The sequence below is a fragment of the Salvelinus alpinus genome, chromosome 3, assembly GCF_045679555.1.
Source record: "Salvelinus alpinus chromosome 3, SLU_Salpinus.1, whole genome shotgun sequence".
NCBI classification, from domain to species: Eukaryota; Metazoa; Chordata; class Actinopteri; order Salmoniformes; family Salmonidae; genus Salvelinus; species Salvelinus alpinus.
The window spans coordinates 79,088,855-79,111,614 of record NC_092088.1 but is presented as its reverse complement, the minus strand read 5'-3'; the positions used below and the strand labels follow the sequence as shown (position 1 = coordinate 79,111,614).

Sequence of the window (22,760 nt, the reverse complement as noted above, 5' to 3'; positions counted from 1 at the left end):
ATGTGCAGCTCTCTGACAAAGACGACCGGGTGGTGGAGTGTCAGCTGCAGACTCACAATGATAAGATGGTTACCTTCAAGTTCGACCTGGACGGAGACAACCCAGAGGACATCGCAGTTGTCATGGTTAGTGGTCACCTCTGTAGTTCACTACTTTTAACCAGGGCCCTAAATAGGAAATAGGGTACACCATTTGGGACGCAGACCTAGTCTACTCAGTCGACCATTGGCCCTTCACTGATCTCCAAATAACAGACCTACACACTATAGGGTAGTATAATCTCCAGAGAAATGAAGCACTACCAGCTTAATTTAATAGCAGATTCTACTATCTTCCCCTATCTCACACAGCAGCACAGGCTCTACGTCCCACTTCTAGTTTAAACACTTTTCTCTGTGTTTCTATGTCATATAGATGTATCTCAGTTAGGGGGATGTGAGGCATGTAGATAAGCAGTTTACACCGTGCCATTTTAGTTTACACACGTCTCATTTAGGTTTGATTATGAACTTGGCGGGGTTCTGGCGTAGGGATACACAAAGCACGTAGCCAAGATGAGGTAGTGGTATTTTCTACTTCTGTTGGTGGTAAATTCTAGAACTTTGTGTTGACTGATTATTCTGTTTATTCCAACTCTGAATGAAACACAGTGCGCTTTTGTTTAGTCGAGTCTTGGCACAGAGTTAGTTAGGTCTTATAAAAGCCCCTGTGGTTATTAGTGAAGTACACCAGCACTACAAGAGCTGAATTAAGACATGCTGACAGGAGAGCCAGCCCATTCACCACACCCAACCATCCAATCAAACCACAATTCACAGAATTATGCAAACCGCCTTAATCCTGCTCTAGACCAGTGGTTTTCAATCTGTGGTCCTCGGACCACTGGTGGTCCACGGGGGTACTGCAGGTGGCCAAATTTTTGATTGTGATTATTTATTTTAATTACATTTTTTTAGTTATATTTTTTTGTTGTTGAAAAAATTATAACAGTTGGGAGTATTAATGTTATTGTTGGCAATTTTACATAAATGTTCACAATGCAAATTGTTTTAATATAATAATAATAAAAGGCCTTTTATTTGTTCCATTCACTGCTAAAATTGACCAAATATTTTATGTAAAAAAATTATCTGCAACTAATGGTGGTCCTTGAGATTTTGACGTGATTTGGTGGTCCCCGGAACGGAAAGGGTTGGGAACCACTGCTCTAGACTGCTCCAACAAATTAGTACTGTGTGTGGAGGTTATGACAATGAGGGCAGACAGACATACACTACCGTTCAAAAGTTTGGGGTCACTTAGAAATGTACTTGTTTTTGAAAGAAAAGCCATTTTTTTGTCCATTAAAATAACATCAAATTGATCAGAAATACAGTGTAGACATTGTTAATGTTGTAAATGACTACTGTAGCTGGAAACGGCAGAAAATATGGGTAAAATAACACAGACACTTGGACAGAGGAACTCTGCCTAGAAGGCCAGCATCCCGGAGTCACCTCTGTTGACGTTAAGACTAGAGGTCGACCGATTAATCGGAATGGCCGATTAATTAGGGCCGATTTCAAGTTTTCATAACAATCGGAAATCGGTAATTTTGAACTCCGATTTTGCCGATTTTTTATAACTACACATGGTTGATGATATTACTAGTTTATCTAGCGTGTCCTGCGTTGCATATAATCGATGCAGTGCGCATTCGCGAAAAAGGACTGTTGTTGCTCCAACATGTACCTAACCATAAACATCAATGCCTTTCTTAAAATCAATACACAGAAGTATATATTTTTAAACCTGCATATTTAGCTGAAAGAATACAGGTTAGCAGGCAATATTAACCAGGTGAAATTGTGTCACTTCTCTTGCGTTCATTGCACGCAGAGGCAGGGTATATGCAACAGTTTGGGCCGCCTGGCTCATTGCGAACTAATTTGACAGAATTTTACGTAATTATGACATAACATTGAAGGTTGTGCAATGTAACAGGAATATTTAGACTTATGGATGCCACCCGTTAGATAAAATATGGAACGGTTCCGTATTTCACTGAAAGAATAAATGTTTTGTTTTCGAGATGATAGTTTCCGGATTCGACCATATTAATGACCTAAGGCTCGTATTTCTGTGTGTTATTATGTTATAATTAAGTCTATGATTTGATAAAGCAGTCTGACTGAGCGATGGTGGGCACCAGCAGGCTCGTAAGCATTCATTCAAACAGCACTTTCGTGCGTTTTGCCAGCAGCTCTGCTGTTTATGAATTGAAGCCTATCAACTCCCGAGATTAGGCTGGTGTAACCGATGTGAAATGGCTAGCTAGTTAGCAGGGTGCGCGCTAATAGCGTTTCAAACGTCACTCACTCTGAGACTTGGAGTAGTTGTTCCCCTTGCTCTGCATGGGTAACGCTGCTTCGAGGGTGGCTGTTGTCGATGTGTTCCTGGTTCGAGCCCAGGTAGCAGCGAGGAGAGGGATGGAAGCTATACTGTTACACTGGCAATACTAAAGTGCCTATAAGAACATCCAATAGTCAAAGGTATATGAAATACAAATACAAAAAGGGTTCATTCAGTATTGTTGTAATTGTCATTATTACAAATACATTTAAAAAATCGGCCGATTAATCGGTATCTACTTTTTTGGTCCTCCAATAATCAGTATCGGTATCGGTGTTGAAAAATAATAATCGGTCGACCTCTAGTTGAGACTTGTGTTTTGCGGGTACTATTTAATGAAGCTGCCAGTTGAGGACTTGTGAGGCGTCTGTTTCTCAAACTAGACACTCTAATGTACTTGTCCTCTTACTCATTTGTGCATAGGGGCCTCTCACTCCGCTTTCTATTATGGTTAGAGCCAGTTTGCGCTGTTCTGTGAAGGGAGTAGTACAAAGCGTTGTACGAGATCTTCAGTTTCTTGGTAATTTCTCACATGGAATAGCCTTAATTTCTCAGAACAAGAATAGACTGACAAGTTTCAGATGAAAGTTATTTGTTTCTGGCCATTTTGAGCCTATAATCGAACCCACAAATGCTGATGCTCCAGATACTCAACTAGTCTAAAGAAGGCCAGTTTTATTACTTCTTTAATCAGGACAACAGTCTACAGCTGTGCTAACATACTTGCAAAATGGTTTTCTCATGATCAATTATTTTTTTTTAAATGATCAACTTTGATTAGCTAACACAATGTGCCATTGGAACACAGGAGTGATGGTTGCTGCTAATGGTCCTCTGTACGCCGATGTAAATATTCCATAAAAAATTGTCAGTTTCATTAACAATGTCTACACTGTATTTCTGATCAATTTGATATTATTTTAATGGACAAAAAAATGGCTTGTCTTTCAAAACCAAGGACATTTCTAAGTGACCCAAAACCTTTGAACGGTAGTGTACATACACAGACAGGCATGCAGGCAGGCAAACAGGCAGACATGTGTTATTGATTTATTCATGGCGTGTGTATTTTCCAGGTACACAATGAGTTCATCCTGCCATCGGAGAAGGAGGGTTTCATCCACCGCATGGGTGACATCATCAAGAGGGCGGAGACTCTGATGAAGGAGCACATGGTTCACGTGGGCGGCAGCCATGGAGCGCCATGCCCACAATACCACAACAGGGTCAACTCATTGTCTGCGTCACAGGTCAGTACCAGCTCAGGTAGCAGCAGAAAACAGTCCATAACCTGGGTGACTGGAGTCTCTGACATTTTTATGGGCTTTCCTCTGACAACGCCTATTGTATAGGTTCTGGATGGCAGGGAGCTTGGCCCCAGTGATGTACTGGGCCGTTCGCACTACCCTCTGTAGCGCCTTACGGTCAGATGCCGAGCAGTTGCCATACCAGGCGGTGATGCAACTGGTGAGGATGCTCTCGATGGTGCAGCTCTAGAACCTTTTGAGGATTGGGGACCCATGCCAAATCTTTTCAGTCTCCTGAGGGGGAAAAGGTATTGTCGTTCCCTCTTCACGACTGTCTTGGTATGCTTGGACCATGATAGTTCGTTGGTGATGTGGACACCAAGGAACTTGAAACTCTCGACCCACTCCACTACAGCCCCGTCGATGTTAATGGGGGCCTGTTCGGCCCGCCTTTTCCTGTAGTCCACGATCAGCTCCTTCGTTTTGCTCACTCACATTGAGGGAGAGGTTGTTGTCCTGGCACCACTGCCAGTTCTCTGATCTTCTCCCTATAAGCCGTCTCACCGTCGTCGGTGATCAGGCCTACCAATGTTGTGTCGTCAGCAAACATAATGATAGTGTTGGAGTCGTGTTTGGCCATGCAGTCGTGGGTGAACAGGGAATACAGGAGGGGACTAAGTACACACCCCTGAGGGGCCCCAGTGTTAAGGATCAGCGTTGTCTACTCTTACCACCTGGCGGCATCCCATCAGGAAGTCCAGGATCCAGTTGCAGAGGGAGGTGTTTAGTCCCAGAGTTCTTAGCTTAGTGATGAGCTTCGTGGGCACTATGGTGTTGAACGCTGAGCTGTAGTCAATGAACAGCATTCTCACATAGGTGTTCCTTTTGTCCAGGTGTGAAAGGGCAGTGTGGAGTGCGATTGAGATTGCGTCATCTATGGATCTGTTGGGGCGGTATGCGAATTGGAGTGGGTCTAGAGTGTCCGGGAGGATGATGTTGATGTGAACCATGACCAGCCTTTCAAAGCACTTCATGGCTACCGATGTGAGTGCCACAGGGTGGTAATCATTTAGGCAGGTTACCTTCGCTTCCTTGGGACCATGGACTATGGTGGTCTGCTTGAAACATGTAGGTATTACAGACTCGGTTAGGGAGAGGTTGAAAATGTCAGTGAAGACACTTGACAGTTGGCCCGTGCATGCTTTGAGTACAAATCAAATCAAATCAAATCAAATTTTATTTGTCACATACACATGGTTAGCAGATGTTAATGCGAGTGTAGCGAAATGCTTGTGCTTCTAGTTCCGATAATGCAGTAATAACCAACAAGTAATCTAACCTAACAATTCCACAACTACTACCTTATACACACAAGTGTAAAGGGATAAAGAATATGTACATAAAGATATATGAATGAGTGATGGTACAGAACGGCATAGGCAAGATGCAGTAGATGGTATAGAGTACAGTATATACATATGAGATGAGTACTGTAGGGTATGTAAACATAAAGTGGCATAGTTTAAAGTGGCTAGTGATACATGTATTACATAAAGATGGCAAGATGCAGTAGATGATATAGAGTACAGTATATACATATACATATGAGATGAGTAATGTAGGGTATGTAAACATTATATTAAGTGGCATTGTTTAAAGTGGCTAGTGGTACGTTTTTACATAATTTCCATCAATTCCCATTATTAAAGTGGCTGGAGTTGAGTCAGTATGTTGGCAGCGGCCGCTAAATGTTAGTGGTGGCTGTTTAACAGTCTGATGGCCTGGAGATAGAAGCTGTTTTTCAGTCTCTCGGTCCCTGCTTTGATGCACCTGTACTGACCTCGCCTTCTGGATGATAGCGGGGTGAACAGGCAGTGGCTTGGGTGGTTGTTGTCCTTGATGATCTTTATGGCCTTCCTGTGACATCGGGTGGTGTAGGTGTCCTGGAGGGCAGGTAGTTTGCCCCCGGTGATGCGTTCTGCAGACCTCACTACCCTCTGGAGAGCCTTACGGTTGTGGGCGGAGCAGTTGCCGTACCAGGCGGTGATACAGCCCGACAGGATGCTCTCGATTGTGCATCTGTAGAAGTTTGTGAGTGCTTTTGGTGACAAGCCGAATTTCTTCAGCCTCCTGGTAGTCCGTCTGGCCCAGCGGCTTTGTGAATGTTGACCTGTTTAAAGGTTTTGTTCACATCGGCTACCGAGAGCGTTATCACACAGTCATCCAGAACAGCTGGTACTCTCGTGCATGCTTCAGTGTTGCTTGCCTCGAAGCGAGCATAAAAGCTTGTCTGGTACGCTCGTTACACTGGGCAGCTCGCATCTGGGTTTCCCTTTGTAGTCTGTAATAGTTTTCAAGCCCCGCCACATCCGACGATTATCAGAGCCGGTGTGTGTTTTGTCCTTTTATTTTAATTTAATTTTAATTTCATATTCCCCGCTCCTGTCCCCGCATGAGACCTTTTGCCTTTTGGTAGGCCGTCATTGTAAATAAGAATTTGTTCTTAACTGAATTGCCTAGTTAAATAAAGGTTAAATAAATACAAAAATCACCTAAACCAAAGACAACAATGTGTTAAACAAATCAAAATATATTTTATATTTGAGATTCTTCAAATAGCAGCCCTTTGCCTTGATGACATCTTTGCACACTCTTGGCATCCTCTCAACCAGCTTGACCTGGACTGCTTTTCCAACAGTCTTGAAGGAGTTCCCACATATGCTGAGCACTTGTTGGCTGCTTTTCCTTCACTCTGCGGTCTGACTCATCCCAAACCATCTCAATTTGGTTGAGGTCGGGGGATTGTGGAGGCCAGGTCATCTGATGCAGCACTCCATCACTCTCCTTCTTGGTAAAATAGCCTTTACACATCCTGGAGGTGTGTTGGGTCAATGTCCTGTTGAAAAACAATTGAGCCCACTAAGCATTAACCAGATGGGATGGCGTATCACTGAAGAATGCTGTGGTAGCCATGCTGGTTAAGTGTGCCTTGAATTCTAAATAAATCGCAGACAGTGTCACCAGCAAAGCACCCCCACACCATAACACCTCCTCCTCCTCCATGCTTTACGGTGGGAAATACACATGTGGAGATTATCCTTTCACCCACACCACATCTCACAATGTCACAGCTGTTGGAACCAAAAATCTCCAATTTGGACTTCAGACCAAAGGACAAATTTCCACTGGTCTAATGTCCATTGCTCGTGTTTCTTGGCCCAAGCAAGTCTCTTCTTATTATTGGTGTCCTTTAGTAGTGGTTTCTTTGCAACAATTCGACCACGAAGGCCTGATTCAAACAGTCTCCTCTGAACAGTTGATGTTGAGATGTGTCTGTTACTTGAACTCTGTGAAGCATTTTTTTGGGCTGCAATTTCTGAGGCTGCTGACTCGAATAAACTTATCCTCTGCAGCCGAGGTAACTCTTGATCTTCCATTCTTGTGGCGGTCCTCATGAGAGCCATTTTCATCATAGCGCTTGGTGTTTTTTGCGACTGCACTTGAAGAAACGTTCATTGTTCTTGAAATGTTCCAGATTGGCTGACCTTCATGTCTTAAAGTAATGATGGACTGTCGTTTCTCTTTGCTTATTTGAGCTGTTCTTGCCATAATATGGACTTGGTCTTTTATCTTCTGTATACCCCCCTACCTTGTCACAACACAACTGATTGTCTCAAACGCATTAGTTAATAGTTAAGAATATTCCTGGGTTTAGGAGTTATGGAGAAAGCAATATGAGTAACACTGTAATCAGGACATGGTGGTACTAAAAAGCTCTTGAACCTTCATATAAATCCTATGATGTCATTAGTGGAAGCACCAACAGGCCTCCCTCTTTCTGTCATGCCCTGACCATAGAGAGCCCTCGGTTCTCTATGGTGTTTAGGTCAGAGCGTGACTAGGGGGATGTTCTAGTCATTGATTTTCTATGTGGCTGGGTTGTATGGTTCTCAATTAGACGCAGCTGGTAATCGTTGCCTCTAATTGGGGATCATATTTAGGAAGCCCTTTCTCCCACCTGCTTTGTGGGATATTGGTTTGAGTGAGTGCATGTAGAACCACTGATGTCATGTTTTCGTTGTTGGTTTATTGTTTTTGTTTGATGTTTCACCGTAATAAAGATGTGGAACTCTACACACGCTGCGCCTTGGTCCGTCCATTATCAAGAACGTGACACTTTCCTCTCCACCGTCCTGTGTACATTACATTCCAGCTCTAATAATATAACTAGACCATTATTTAGGTTCAGAGTGGTTCACTGAGAACGGGTCTCCATCCCACATGACACCCTATTCCCTTTATAGTGCACTACCTTTGGGTTCATGGCTCTGGTCTAAAGTAGTGCACTATATAGGGAATAGGGAGCCATTTCAGAAGTAGATAGGGGCAGCCAGGAGAGGATACTCTGTAATGCCAGGACATGTTGTTATCTCCAGAGAACAACATGTCTGCTGTGCTGTGCATTCCAGTGAACAGATCTAGGATGTCCATAGTGGAGAACAATGTGTTGTTTCATGTGGGTCGGGAGGACCGGTTTCCTACACATACTACCCCCTGGGTACATAATTACCTCAGGCAGTCCTGGAAATATCTCCTTCCTGGCTCCGGACCAGGACCTGATTGAAAACAGGCTGCTGACCCGACCACATATCTAACTGAGACCCCATATGGCCTTATACGTTTCTAGACTATTTGGACAATTTGTGTCCCCCCGGGGAGGCGTCAGACGTCACCGTCTGCTTTTGCTGTGGTGTTACTGAACCTGTCTGTGGCGAGAGATGACATTCGTAGCTGGACGCTCAATCGGATACAAATCAAGGCTAACGTTACATATTGAGGAATTATTAACACCGTGGTGGAGCTACAGGCAGGCTGCTGTCGGGGGACACCGACTCAGCTCACAAACTCAGACACCTATGTCAACACCTGCAATCAACTTGCCAGCTAGCTAGCTAGGCTGCAACGGAACCCGCTTCGCCTGAAGTAGCTAATGAATGTTTCCAGCTCTGTAGAGCTGTTTATTGCGCTCTTGTCCACGACAATATTGACAATCCGGAGTTCCAATGCAGCAATTGTTTGCTAGCGGAGAATTACAGGAATGACTTGGCTATGCTTAGCAAACAAATATAAATTCTGCTCAAACTTATAGGGAAAACACAAACTGGAATCGTCTCTTTCTGCTTCTCTTCCTCCATCCTGTAGTGAAGTAGACGGAGAACAGCAAGAAGAATGTTCCAAAAAGAGCTGGTTCCATGTCACAATTGGTGGAAACCGAAGGCAGCGGCATAATGCTTAGTGGATGGGAGTAACTGCGAGAGGTTCGTAGCAGATTGACATATAGAATAGCTTCGCTGCATTGGTGCCTGATTTACCTGCGCCCTCATCACTGGGATTGCCTGTGTCTGCGACGGTGGTGCTGACTCCATTATGTTGACTCCAGCAGCAGCTTCGTCATCGAGTTCGGCTCCTTTCCCCTCGATGGATCTGATGGGGCACTGCTTGCAGTGGGATGTCTGGACCTATCAATGTGAGCAGTGGGCGTACTCTATCCTGCATCTCATGGGCCGGTGAAAGGTTCAACGAATTGTGTGAGGGGTAAGAATGGGTGGATTTCTCCATTCCCTTCTCCGACTGTTGTATTGGGCAGTTCAGTGGTGAGAAATGTCTCAGCATGGGTACAGGACATGAATAAGCTGCTCCCAAACACTTTAAACCAGCATCAGAAAATTGAGTCTATCATAGTTCATGTGGGATTCAATGACATTATGAAGGGCAGCTCAGAACAGCTGAAGATGGATTTTAAAGAACTGTTTGTGTCACTACTTGACCCCTAACAAATGCCCCACAATATATCTGTCCCCCTGCCCTCCCTAAATCGTGGCGTTGAATGGTTCAGCAGACTTTTAGCCCTCCATAACTGGCTACGAGACTATTGCAACTCTGTGGGTGTTAATCCCTACCATTGTGTTGCTGCGTTGTCATATGCTTCAGAAAATGTACATTATCTCAGGGGCGCTGGAAGACACAATGTAAGTAACCTAATTTATGTCCCTCTTACTGCCCCGAATGCCTCTGCTGATCCCACAGCTATTTTATGCAGTTGTCATGTGCCTATGAACCAGAGTTGTACTGTTAGCACTGAGTCAGTGTGCCCTAGTAGGAAGTCCACTGTGTGCAGCTCACCCTGCACTAACATAAATAACATGGCATGTCTACCTCTGCTAAGCTTCCCAGTAAAGCAATGAAAACAATCAAGCATCCCAGAAAAGTTTTTAAAATAGCCCACGTTAACATATGTAGCTTAAGAAACAAGGTTCATGAAATCAATAATTTGCTAGTAACAGATGGCATTCATATTCTGACAATCTTTGAAACTCATTTAGATAATACCTTTCATGATACAGTGGTAGCAATACATGGTTATAACATCTAAAGAAAATAAAGAAATGCCAACGGTGGAGGTGTTGCCGTTTATATTCAGAACCACATTCCTGTAAAGCTTAGAGAGGATCTCATGTTAAATACTGTTGAAGTAATATGGCTACAGATTCATCTGCTTCACTTAAAGCCCATTATGGTGGGAAGCAGCTATAGACCAAGTGCTAACAGCCAGTATCTGGATAACCTGTGAAATTCTTGATAATGTATGTGATATCAACAGAGGTATATTTTCTGGGTGATTTAATTATTGACTGGCTTTCATCAGGCTGCCCACTCAAGAGAAATCTTCAAACCTGGTCCAGGTTATCAGCCGGGTAGTTCCAAACAGCACAGGAATGAAATCAACAACATATATTGATCACATCTTTACTAATGCTGCAGAAATGTGCTTTAAAGCAGTATCCAAATCCATTGGATGTAGTGATCACAATGTAGTAGCCATATCTAGGAAAACCAAAGTTCCAAGCTTTAGGCCTGATATTGTATACACGTTTTGTAGTGATTCCTATGTTGTTGATGTAAAACATATTTGATGGTCCGTGGTGTGTAATGAGGAGCAACCAGACGCTGCACTTGACACATTCATGAAATTGCTTGTCCCAGTTAATAATAAGCAGGCACCCATTAAGAAAACGACTGTAAAAACAGTATGTATGTTTGAGAGGGATGAGGCAAAAGGAATGGCATATAAGTCTGGCTGCACAACCGATTGGCAAACGTACTGCAACTTGAGAAATCATATGCCTAAACTGAATTAAAAAGAAGAAGAAACTACACTATGAAACAAAGATAAAGGACATAAGGAACGATAGTAAAAAGCTTTGGAGCCCCTTAAATAAAATGTTCGGCAAAAAGGCAAACTCAGCTCCATCATTCATTGAATCAGATGGGTCATTCATCACAAAATCCACTAATATTACCAACTACTTGAATTCTTTTTTTAATTGGCAAGATTAGCATGACATGCCAGCAACAACCACTAACACTACACATTCAAGTGTATCTGACCAAATTATGAAAGACAAGCATTCATTTTGAATTCCGTAGAGTGTGAAAGAGGTGAACAAATTATTGTTGTCTACCAACGATGACAAGCCACCGGGGTCTGACAACTTGGATGTAAAATTACTGAGGATAATAGCAGACGATATTGTCACATCTTCAATTTAAGCCCACTAGAAAGTGTGTGCCCTCAGGCCTGGAGGGAAGCAAAAGTAATTCCGCTACCTAAGAATAGTAAAGCCCCCTTTACTGGCTCAACTAGCCGACCAATCAGCCTAGTACTAACCCTTAGTAAACTTTTTGAAAAAAATGTACAATGCTTTACAGTAAACAAATGAACAACAGACTTTCAGCACGCTTATCGGGAAGGACATTCAAGAAGCACAGCACTTACACAAATGACTGATGATTGGCTGATAGAAATTGATGATAAAAAGATTGTGGGGGCTGCTGTTTTGTTAGACTTCAGTGTGGCTTTTGACATTATCAATCAGTCTGCTGCTGGAAAAAGGTATGTGTTATGGCTTCACACCCCCTGCTATATTGTGGATAATGAGTTACCTGTCTAACAGAACACAGAGGGTGTTCTTAAACGGAAGCCTCTTCAACAAAATCCAGGTAGAATCAGGAATTCGCCAGGGCAACTGTTCTAGGCCCCTTACTTCTATCATTTTTTACTAATGACATGCCACTGGCTATGAGTAAAGCCAGTGTGTCTATGTATACGGATTACTCAACACTATACACGTCAGCTACCATAGCGACTGAAATGACTGCAACACTTAACAATGAGCTGCAGTTAGTTTCAGAATTGGTGGCAAGGAATAAGTTAGTCCTAAATATTGAAAAAACTGTGACAAATAGCTCTTATAGGACCAGGGCACAAATAATAATATAATAATAATCAATCATTTTATTCTTTATTTAACCATCTTACATATAAAACCTTATTTGTTCATCGAAAATTGTGAATAACTCACCACAGGTTAATAAAAAATAAAAATAAATGATTTCACCTTTGTTTAACCAGGTAGGCCAGTTGAGATCAAGTTCTCATTTGCAACTGCGACCCGGCCAAGATAAAGCAAAGCAGTGCGACAAAAACAGCAACACAGAGTTACACATGAACAAACGTACAGTCAATAACACAATAGAAAAATCTATGTACAGTGTGTGCAAATGTAGAAGAGTAGGGAGGTAAGGCAATAAATAGGCCATGGAGGCGAAATAATTACAATTTAGCATTAACACTGGAGTGATAGATGTGCAGATGATGATGTGCAAGTAGAGATACTAGGGTGCAAAAGAGCAAGAAGATAAATAACAATATGGGGATGAGGTAGTTAGGTGTGCTATTTACAGATTGGCTGCGTACAGGTACAGTGATCGGTAAGCTGCTCTGACAGCTGATGCTTAAAGTTAGAGAGGGAGATATAAGTCTCCAGCTTTAGTGATTTTTGCAATTCGTTCCAGTCATTGGCAGCAGAGAACTGGAAGGAAAGGTGGCCAAAGTAGGTGTTGGCTTTGGGGATGACCAGTGAGATATACCTGCTCGAGCGCGTGCTACAATTGGGTGTTGCAATGGTGACCAGTGAGCTGAGATAAGGCGGAGCTTTACCTAGCAAAGACTTATAGATGACCTGGAGCCAGTGGGTTTGGCGCCGATTATGTAGCGAGGGCCAGCCAACGAGAGCATACAGGTCGCAGTGGTGGGTAGTATATGAGGCTTTGGTGACAAAACAGATGGCACTGTGATAGACTACATCCAGTTTGCTGATTAGAGTGTTGGAGGCTATTTTAATGAGAAGGGTGTGCTTGAAAGGATGCACATAACTCTGCAATGTTGGATTGTATTGGAGAGAGTCTGTCTTAAATAATTTTCCACACAGTCTGTGCCTGTATTTAGTTTTCATGCTAGTGAGGGCCGAGAATCCACTCTCACATATGTAGGTATGTGGTTGCAAAGGGCATCAGTGTCTTCACAGCGCGATTTGCCAAGACAGGATACTCTGAGCGCAGCCCAATACAGAATTCTGGCAGTGGCTTCTGATTAAATTAAATTTTCACAGAACCGCTTGTTGCAATTCCGATGAGGCTCTCTTGTTCAGATATTGGTAAGTGGACTGGAGGCAGGGCATGAAAGGGATAACAAGTCCAGTTGTTTGTGTCATCAATTTCGGGAAAGTATCTGCGTAATTGTGCACCAAACTCACTCAGGTGCTTCGCTATATCACATTTGACATTGTACGTAAGCTTGAGTTCATTTGCACACAAAAAAATCATACAGTGATGGAAAGACCTGTGTGTTGTCCTTGTTAATGCAGACAGAGAAGAGCTCCAACTTCTTAATCATAGCCTCAATTTTGTCCCGCACATTGAATATAGTTGCGGAGAGTCCCTTTAATACTAGATTCAGATCATTCAGGCGAGAAAAAACATCACCCAGATAGGCCAGTCGTGTGAGAAACTCGTCATCATGCAAGCGGTCAGACAAGGTAAAATTATGGTCACTAAAGAAAGCTTTAAGCTCGTCTCTCAATTTAAAAAAATGTGTCAATATTTTGCCCCTTGATAACCAGCGCACTTCTGTATGTTGTAAAAGCGTTACATGGTCGCTGCCCATATCATTGCATAGTGCAGAAAATACACGAGAGTTCAGGGTCCTTGCTTTAACAAAGTTAACCATTTTCACTGTTGTGTCCAAAACGTTTTTCAAGCTGTCAGGCATTCCCTTGGCAGCAAGAGCCTCTTGGTGGATGCTGCAGTGTACCCAAATGGCGAGAAACTGCTTGCACGCGCATTACCACTCCACTATGTCTCCCTGTCATGGCTTTTGCGCCATTAGTGCAGCAACGTTTGGCTACATACGGACCTTTAGTGGAACCGTTAGTTTGTTTGCTGTTTAGGACGGTTTAAAGTTAGTTATTAGTTCAGATTATGGTGGTTAAAAGATTTAAACCAAAGCGAAGTAATGGGAACACCACATAGTTGTTAATGATTGTCTTAATGGGTCGTTATTCAAATGGGCCTCATCTTTAAAATAACCCTGCTTTTTATGCAACTGACTTCTCACAACAAACCCATTGGGTTTATGTCCTATGTTTATGTTTATTAAAGAAATGTTCTGAAACTTTGGCGACTACTAAATATTTTTTTATCCTTTCGCTTTGGGCTGGATGTGTCAATGTGTAGTTCATACATGCATAATCTATGAGCAGAATTACTTTTTTACCTCAATTAGTTTGAAAGCTGTGCTGCGCCATTTTCGTTACATTTTCCCCCACTTGGGCCAGCCCCCTAGCAATGTAAGTTCTAGCCAATGAGCTTCAGCCCCTCGCTATTTGATTGACACCTAGCAAGATGTACACACAGCAGAGTGAGAGAGAAATGATGTGGTGCACATATCTGCTCATGTGTGATGTAGTACGCAATTTTCAGCGACCACTTTTGGCATGTGAGCGCTACTTTCAGAACTACTGGCTAAAAAGTCTAAAAAAATTTACCAGACAATCTCTAACTCACTGTGTATATCTGTGTCCTCTCTTCCAGCCTAATCTTCACAGTCACATTGTGGAGCGGACACACACTGCCTCCTCTCTACCAGGTAAGAAAACAAAACCTCAGTTCTTCTCAGTATCATCTTGTGCTGCTTGGTCTCTATTCATATTCAACCTCCCTACACCTACTGTGTGTTCACTAGGGTTTGTATGGTAAATAGACATGCATTTTCTTGCCACTGTGCATGTCCATCTCAATGACTGAGACTGAATGTCTGTATCTGTCTGTTCTCCCAGACTTCAGCATTTCTGACCCCAGTGTAGGCGTGCATGGTTCTCCCTTGGGTCCCGCTGATGGAGGAGACTTCTTCAGCCCAGCAGACGTAACATTACCTGCATGGAGACCTCTATTACGCTCCCAGTCTTTCCACAATGCCCCAGGTACTGTACTGTAACAGCCTACCTCTCCTCCTCCTCCCCACAGGCCCATGTGAAGAGACTTAGCATTGTTTACTGTTCACCACAGAGAGAGGACTGTTGCAAACTAAATGACACCCTATGACCTATAGGGCACGACCAAAGCCTGGTCAAAAGTAGTGCACTATTAAAGGAATAGCGTGCCATTTGGGATGCATCCTCATCTTGGCAGTGGAACACAAACCGAGTCCGACACCGTCGTAAAACCCCTCCCTCCTCAGACCCCGTTCTTAGTATTGTCAGGACATTTGAATGGTCCCGACTAATTTTCCCTGCAACTCAAAGCTCTGGTTTTGTGCCTCAGTGGTGCCGTGCCAGCCTTGGGTAATTACCTCATCTGAAGGAAGCTTGTTGCCTCTTTTCGAGAGGTGAATGCAGTCACTGTGAAGCATAAGCTTTCCCAGCCTGTTTTCTGTTTTCTAGCACACACACACACACACACACACACACACACACACACACACACACACACACACACACACACACACACACACACACACACACACACACACACACACACACACACAACGCATACACATACAAACACACACACACAAACAATCCCACTCCCCCTCTTTCCAAGAATGCCCCCCCCCCCCCCCACTGGAGGAGATGGAAGCATTTAAAGTCAATTAAAGAACACACAACGTCCCCTTCCACCCCACAAGACTTGGAGGCCATCTGAAGTATATCCCCCCTTCCTCCTTCCCCTGTTGTCTCTCTGTACTCTGCTGGACACAGCACAGTCTGGTTTCACAATGCCTGCTGGAACTGAGTGTTACCCAAACTATATTTCTATCTGAATTTACGTTAGTGGCTGGATTACCTCAGTGACTGGCGTGTTAGTGACTGGATTACCTCAGTGACTGGCGTGTTGGTGGCTGGATTACCTCAGTGACTGGCGTGTTAGTGGCTGGATTACCTCAGTGACTGACGTGTTAGTGACTGGATTACCTCAGTGACTGGCGTGTTAGTGGCTGGATTACCTCAGTGACTGGCATGTTAGTGGGTGGATTACCTCAGTGACTGGCATGTTAGTGGGTGGATTATCTCAGTGACTGGCGTGTTAGTGGGTGGATTACCTAAATGACTGGCGTGTTAATGGCTGGATTACCTCAGTGACTGACATGTTAGTGGCTGGTTTACCTCAGTGACTGATATGTTAGTGGCTGGTTTACCTCAGTGACAGGAGACCTGTTGGTTCATAACTGTAGAGCCATTTCTGAATACAATTTCAAATCAATGGATGGGGTAGTGTAATGGCATCCGCACTAATCCCTGAGGAGTGTGGAATAGACATTGAATTGACGTCTGTGATGTTTTCAATTTCAGACTTTCATAAAATGTCAAAACTAGTCTTTCCTTGCTCCATTAAATTTCTAATCCAAAATAAATCCCTGACTGTGTCCCAAATGGCATCCTATTCCCTACATTATGCACCACTTTTGACCAAGGCACTACTTTTGGGTGCCATTTGGGATGCATACATAACTGCACATGCCCCAACCACTCTGGCTATCAGCTCCTGTTATGCAATGACAATCTCATCAAAGCTCTCTCTTAAACTGTGATTTTGTTAAGACAAAACCTTGCCATTCACCATGGAAAGCACCGCACATGAGGGATTTATGTTCTAAATGCCTGATGTCACTTGGCAGTGGGGCAGAAGGAACAATCCAAAATCTGAGGAGAGTGAGATGGAGCAAGAATAATATAATTCACTAGTCTCTGTGTTCGTTCAGTCCGTTTCCCACTCTTTTACAACCTAAGGGGTTCTCTAGACGTTGGCATAAGAGTTTGTATGAGGACACTGTAAAGAACACATTGAGGTTTTGTAAGGCGTTATTTTTACACAAGTGGTATTTCTGAGTTAGGTTATGTTGTTTTGTGTCTACCAATCTGTCACCACACATGAAGTTCCCTCTCAGTAAATAAAAGTTACGTGAATATGATAATAACTAACATAAATTGTTCTGATTTGTTTCTATCTTCCAGGTTCTCTTCACTGCCAGCAGCACCACCCAGCCTACATGTTCTCCCCAGAGCACCCCCAGCCCCAGCAGCAGCACCCCCACCCCCAGCAGCACCACCCAGCCTCCATGTTCTCCCCAGAGCACCTCCATCCCCATCCCAAGCAGCAGCACCCCCATCCCAAGCAGCACTACCACATGCCCCCCTTCATGGGCCACACACACGTCCCTTTCCCTTATCCAGTGAACCCCGGCTCCCCAAAACCAGCCCATTCTCCCCTCACACGGGTTGCCAGCAACCCCATGTTCCCCTCCGTTTACTCCCCAGCCTTCTCCGGGGGCCACCACTCTGATGCCCCGAGCCCCTCAGAGTACAGCGGGGAGGGGAACCCTCTGTCTCCCTCTGCCCACCCCCAGCACTCCGACATGTGGCCTTCCCACACACAGCCCCTCTTCTCCCTGGCCAATGTGATCTCCATGGCGATGAGCATGGCTCACTCCTTCATCCCTGCCAACACCCTGGCCAACCAAGGGATGCCCTCCATAGCAGGCTTCCACCCCCAGCTTATCCACCCCCAGTCGGGCTACCCATCCATCTACTCCCCACACTACCAGACAGCTCCAGTGGAGGTCCCCTACCCTCAGGGTGGGATGCCTGGTCAAGGAAAACAGCACAGTGTCTACCAGGGCGCAGACACTCCACCACAGATGCAGAGGGATGGGTCTGGGTCTGTGTACTCTCAAAACAGACACCCCAGCTGGCAGCATAACCACATATCTCCCTCTATGATGGGCTACAACACCCCTCCAAGGAACCCACAGGGGATGTCACTGCAAACAGTGTCTTCCAAAAGCTTAAGCCATTTACAGAATAGTTCCCAGGGATCCTACATGGTTCCTCAGGACCAGTCTGATGTGTCCAGCTCTGCGTCGGGGTCTGACCTGTCCCCCTCGGCACCAGACAGCCCGGAGAGCACAGTAAGTTACCAACTACACCTTACATGACTGTCTGACAGTGACAAGTAATGTCATTCTTGCTGAATATTTTTGGTCACTGAAACATAGCTGAAATTATTTTGCAAGCCTACTGGAAAAAAGTAATCAACATTGTTATTTGTTACTTTTTTTATTTTATTTTTTGTATTTTTCTTAAAACTGCATTGTTGGTTAAGGGCTTGTAAGTAAGCATTTCACTGTAAGGTTGACCTGTTGTATTCGGCGCATGTGACAAATAAAATTTGATTTGATTAAGAAAATGATAAAGAGAAATACCTAATGTAATGGGGGGATAGGTTTATTTCTCTTAATCATTTTCTTAATAATGTTGATTACATGTTTCCTTCCTCTTTTCCCAAGTTATCATCGTTCAGCTCAACCACACCGATGTCCAGACCAATGGTGCCTGAGATGAATGCCAGTGCTCCCAAGCCCAGAGTATCTCCCAGTTACACAGGTAGAATTCACAGTGACTTCCCCTCGCTACCTCTACTCTAGCTGTATTGTACTGTACTGGCCCTTACCTAAGCTTACTGTTGATCTGTTGATGGTAGGAGACGGGTCGGGGAGGACGCTGGCAGACCTTGTTAGCACACTAAACAAATGAAGAGTAAACATTCCAGACACACACACACACACACACACACACACACACACACACACACACACACACACACACACACACACACACACACACACCCACACCCACACCCACACACACACAAGGCCGTTTCTCTATGTTTTATGTTGTATTCTGTCTAAATAAGGCCTACCCAGCTAGCACATAACGTTCTGAGAACCATATGTTTCTTAGAGCTTGGTGAGAGCATGGTTGTCCTATGGTTATTTTGCATACACACTTCCCACAACTTTCTGGGAATGGTGCAGGATAGTTGCTTGGCTTTGGAACATTTTAAGCACATTTAAGGAACTTGACAAAAAAACATTATTTTCTTGGTATTTCATTACTTTAACAGAACATTTCCTAAAAGTTCAAACATGGTTACATTTATTAAAAATGTTGGTAATGTAGGAATGTTCTCAAATAGTTCAGAAAACATTAAGAAACAACTCAAATCAAATGTTATTTGTCACATACACATGGTTAGCAGATGTTAATGTGAGTGTAGCGAAATGCTTGTGCTTCTAGTTCCGACCATGCAGTAATATCTAACAAGTAATCTAACCTAACAATTTTCACAACAACTACCTTATACACACAAGTGTAAAGGAATGAATAAAAATATGTACATAAAAATATATGAATGAGTGATGGCCGAACGGCATAGGCAAGATGCAGTAGATGGTTTAGAGTACAGTATATACATATGAGATGAGTAATGTAGGGTTAACATTATATAAAGTGGCATTGTTTAAAGTGGCTAGTGATACATTTATTACATAAATGTTTCCATTATTAAAGTGGCTAGAGTTGAGTCAGTGATGGCTGTTTAACAGTCTGATGGCCTTGAGATAGAAGCTGTTTTTCAGTCTCTCGGTCCCAGCTTTGATGCACCTGTACTGACCTCGCCTTCTGGATGATTGCGGGGTGAACAGGCAGTAGCTCGGGTGGTTGTTGTCCTTGATGATCTTTTTGGCCTTCCTGTGACATCGGGTGGTGTAGAGGTCCTGGAGGGCAGGTAGTTTGCCCCCGTTGATGCGTTGTGCAGACCTCACTACCCTCTGGAGAGCCTTACGGTTGTGGGCGGAGCAGTTGCCGTACCAGGCGGGGATACAGCCCGACAGGATGCTCTCGATTGTGCATCTGTAAAAGTTTGTGAGTGTTTTTGGTGACAAGCCGAATTTCTTCAGCCTCCTGAGGTTGAAGAGGCGCTGCTGCGCCTTCTACACCACGCTGTCTGTGTGGGTGGACCATTTCAGTTTTCCGTGATGTGTACGCCGAGGAACTTAAAACCTTCCACCCTCTCCACTACTGTCCCATTGATGTGGATGGGGGGTGCTCCCTCTGCTGTTTCCTGAAGTCCACGATTATCTCCTTTGTTTTGTTGACATTGAGTGTGAGGTTATTTTCCTGACACCACACGCCGAGTGCCCTCACCTACTCCCTGTAGGCCGTCTCGTCGTTGTTGGTAATCAAGCATACCACTGTAGTGTCGTCTGCAAACTTGATGATTGAGTTGGAGGCGTGCATGGCCACACAGTCATGGGTGAACAGGGAGTACAGGAGAGGGCTGAGAACGCACCCTTGTGGGGCCCCAGTGTTGAGGATCAGCGGGGTGGAGATGTTGTTACCTACCCTCACCACCTGGGGGGCGGCCCGTCAGGAAGTCCCGGACCTAGTTGCACAGGGCGGGGTGGAGACCCAGGGTCTCGAGCTTAATGACGGTATGAAGGGTACTATGGTGTTAAATGCTGAGCTGTAGTCGATGAACAGCATTCTTACATAGGTATTCCTCTTGTCCAGATGGGATAGGGCAGTGTGCAGTGTGATTGCGTCGTCTGTGGACCTATTGGGGCGGTAAGCAAATTGTAGTGGGTCTAGGGTGTCAGGTAGGGTGTTTGTGATATGGTCCTTGACTAGTCTGTCAAAGCACTTCATGATGACGGAAGTGAGTGCTACGGGGCGGTAGTCATTTAGCTCAGTTACCTTAGCTTTCTTGGGAACAGGAACAATGGTGGCCTTCTTGAAGCATGTGGGAACAGCAGACTGGGATAAGGATTAATTGAATATGTCCGTAAACACACCAGCCAGCTGGTCTGCGCATGCTCTGAGGACGCGGCTGGGGATGCCGTCTGGGCCTGCAGCCTTGCCAGGGTTAACACGTTTAAATGTTTTACTCACGTTGGCTGCAGTGAAGGTAAAGCCCGCATGTTTTGGTAGCAGGCCATGTCAGTGACACTGTATTGTCCTCAAAGCGAGCAAAGAAGTTGTTTAGTTTGTCTGGGAGCAAGACATCATGGTCCGTGATGGGGCTGGTTTTTTTTTTTTAGTCTGTGATTGACTGTAGACCCTGCCACATACCTCTCGTGTCTGAGCCGTTGAATTGCGACTCTACTTTGTCTCTATACTGACGCTTAGCTTGTTTGATTGCCTTGCGGAGGGAATAGCTACACTGTTTGTATTCGGTCATGATTCCGGTCACCTTGCCCTGATTAAAAGCAGTGGTTCGCACTTTCAGTTTTTCGCGAATGCTCCCAATCAATCCATGGTTTCTGGTTGGGGAATGTTTTAATATACGCTGTGGGTACAACATCACCGATCCACTTGCTAATTAACTCGCTCACCGAATCAGCGTATTCATCAATGTTGTTGTTCGACGCCTATGCGGAACATATCCCAGTCCACGTGATCGAAGCAATCTTGAAGTGTGGAATCCGATTGGTCAGACCAGCGTTGAACAGACCTGAGCATGGGTGCTTCCTGTTTTAGTTTCTGTCTATAGGCTGGGAGCAACAAAATGGAGTCGTGGTCAGCTTTTCTGAAAGTTTGGCGGGGGAGGGCCTTATATGCGTCGCGGAAGTTAGAATAACAATGATTCAGGGTTTTTCCAGCCCGGGTCGCGTAATCGATATGCTGATAAAATTTAGGGAGCCTTGTTTCCAGATTAGCTTTGTTCAAATCTCCAGCTACAATAAATGCAGCCTCAGGATATGTGGTTTCCAGTTTACATAGAGCCAAATGAAGTTCGTTCAGGGCCGTCGATGTGTCTGCTTGGGGGGGAATATACACGACTGTGATGATGGCAGGTGAAAAAAAGGACTTGAGTTCCTGTATGTTGCTATGATCACACCACGTCTCGGTAATCATAAGGCATACACCCCCGCCCTTCTTCTTACCAGAGAGATGCTTGTTTCTGTCGGCGCGATGCGTGAAGAAACCAGGTGGCTGTACCGACTCCGATAGCGTGTCTCGAGTGAGCCATGTTTCCGTGAAACAAAGAATGTTACAGTCTCTGATGTCTCTCTGGAAGGCAACCCTTGCTCGGATTTCGTCTACCTTGTTGTCAAGAGACTGGACATTGGCGAGTAGTATGCTCGGGAGCGGTGCGCGATGTGCCCGTCTACGGAGCCTGACCAGAAGACCGCTCCGTCTGCCCCTTCTGCGGCACCGTTGTTTTGGGTTGCCGGCCGGGATCCGATCCATTGTCCTGGGTGGTGGGCCAAACAGAGGACCCGCTTCGGGAAAGTCGTATTCCTGGTCGTAATGTTGGTGAGTTGACGTTGCTCTTATATCCAATAGTTCCTCCCGACTGTATGTAATAAAACCTCAAATTTCCTGGGGTAACAATGTAAGAAATAACACATAAAAAAACAAAATACTGCATAGTTTCCTAGGAACGCGAAGCGAGGCGGCCATCTCTGTCGGCGCCGGATGTAGGGCTACAACATTCTTTTGTGGGAATTTCAGTACTTCAGCATAACGCTTCCTCATGGTTCTATTTAAAGGCATGTTCTCAGAACATTCAAACACTTTCCAGTAAAGTTCAGAGGTTATTGTAGTAAAACTGAAACTAAAACAATAACTAATCAAAAAAACTATTTAGTAAAATGCAATAAAATAATTAAGAAACACATTTGAGAAACTAAAACTATACTAAAACTATTAACTTTAGTTAATAGCTCCAAAACGAACTAAAATAAAATAAAACCCATGGTAAATTATGTTCAGTTTTAGTTTCTCTTCTAAACTTTGGGAAAAAAGATGCATCATGCTGCACAATTTTTTTAATTTTTTAAATAACCTTTATTTAACTTGACAAGTCCGTTAAGAACAAATT

General features: G+C 44.2%; 1 protein-coding gene across 1 annotated transcript in view; it reads left to right on the top strand.

The window, feature by feature from the left end:
• Positions 1 to 22,760, top strand: part of LOC139571408 (serine/threonine-protein kinase WNK4-like) — a 114,081-nt gene that overhangs the window by 81,679 nt on the left and 9,642 nt on the right. The window contains exons 12-17 of the mRNA XM_071394251.1: positions 9 to 125; positions 3,468 to 3,641; positions 14,631 to 14,685; positions 14,876 to 15,019; positions 17,051 to 18,003; positions 18,382 to 18,478. Coding sequence (XP_071250352.1) covers positions 9 to 125; positions 3,468 to 3,641; positions 14,631 to 14,685; positions 14,876 to 15,019; positions 17,051 to 18,003; positions 18,382 to 18,478 — 1,540 coding nt within the window. The remainder of the gene's footprint in view (positions 1 to 8; positions 126 to 3,467; positions 3,642 to 14,630; positions 14,686 to 14,875; positions 15,020 to 17,050; positions 18,004 to 18,381; positions 18,479 to 22,760) is intronic.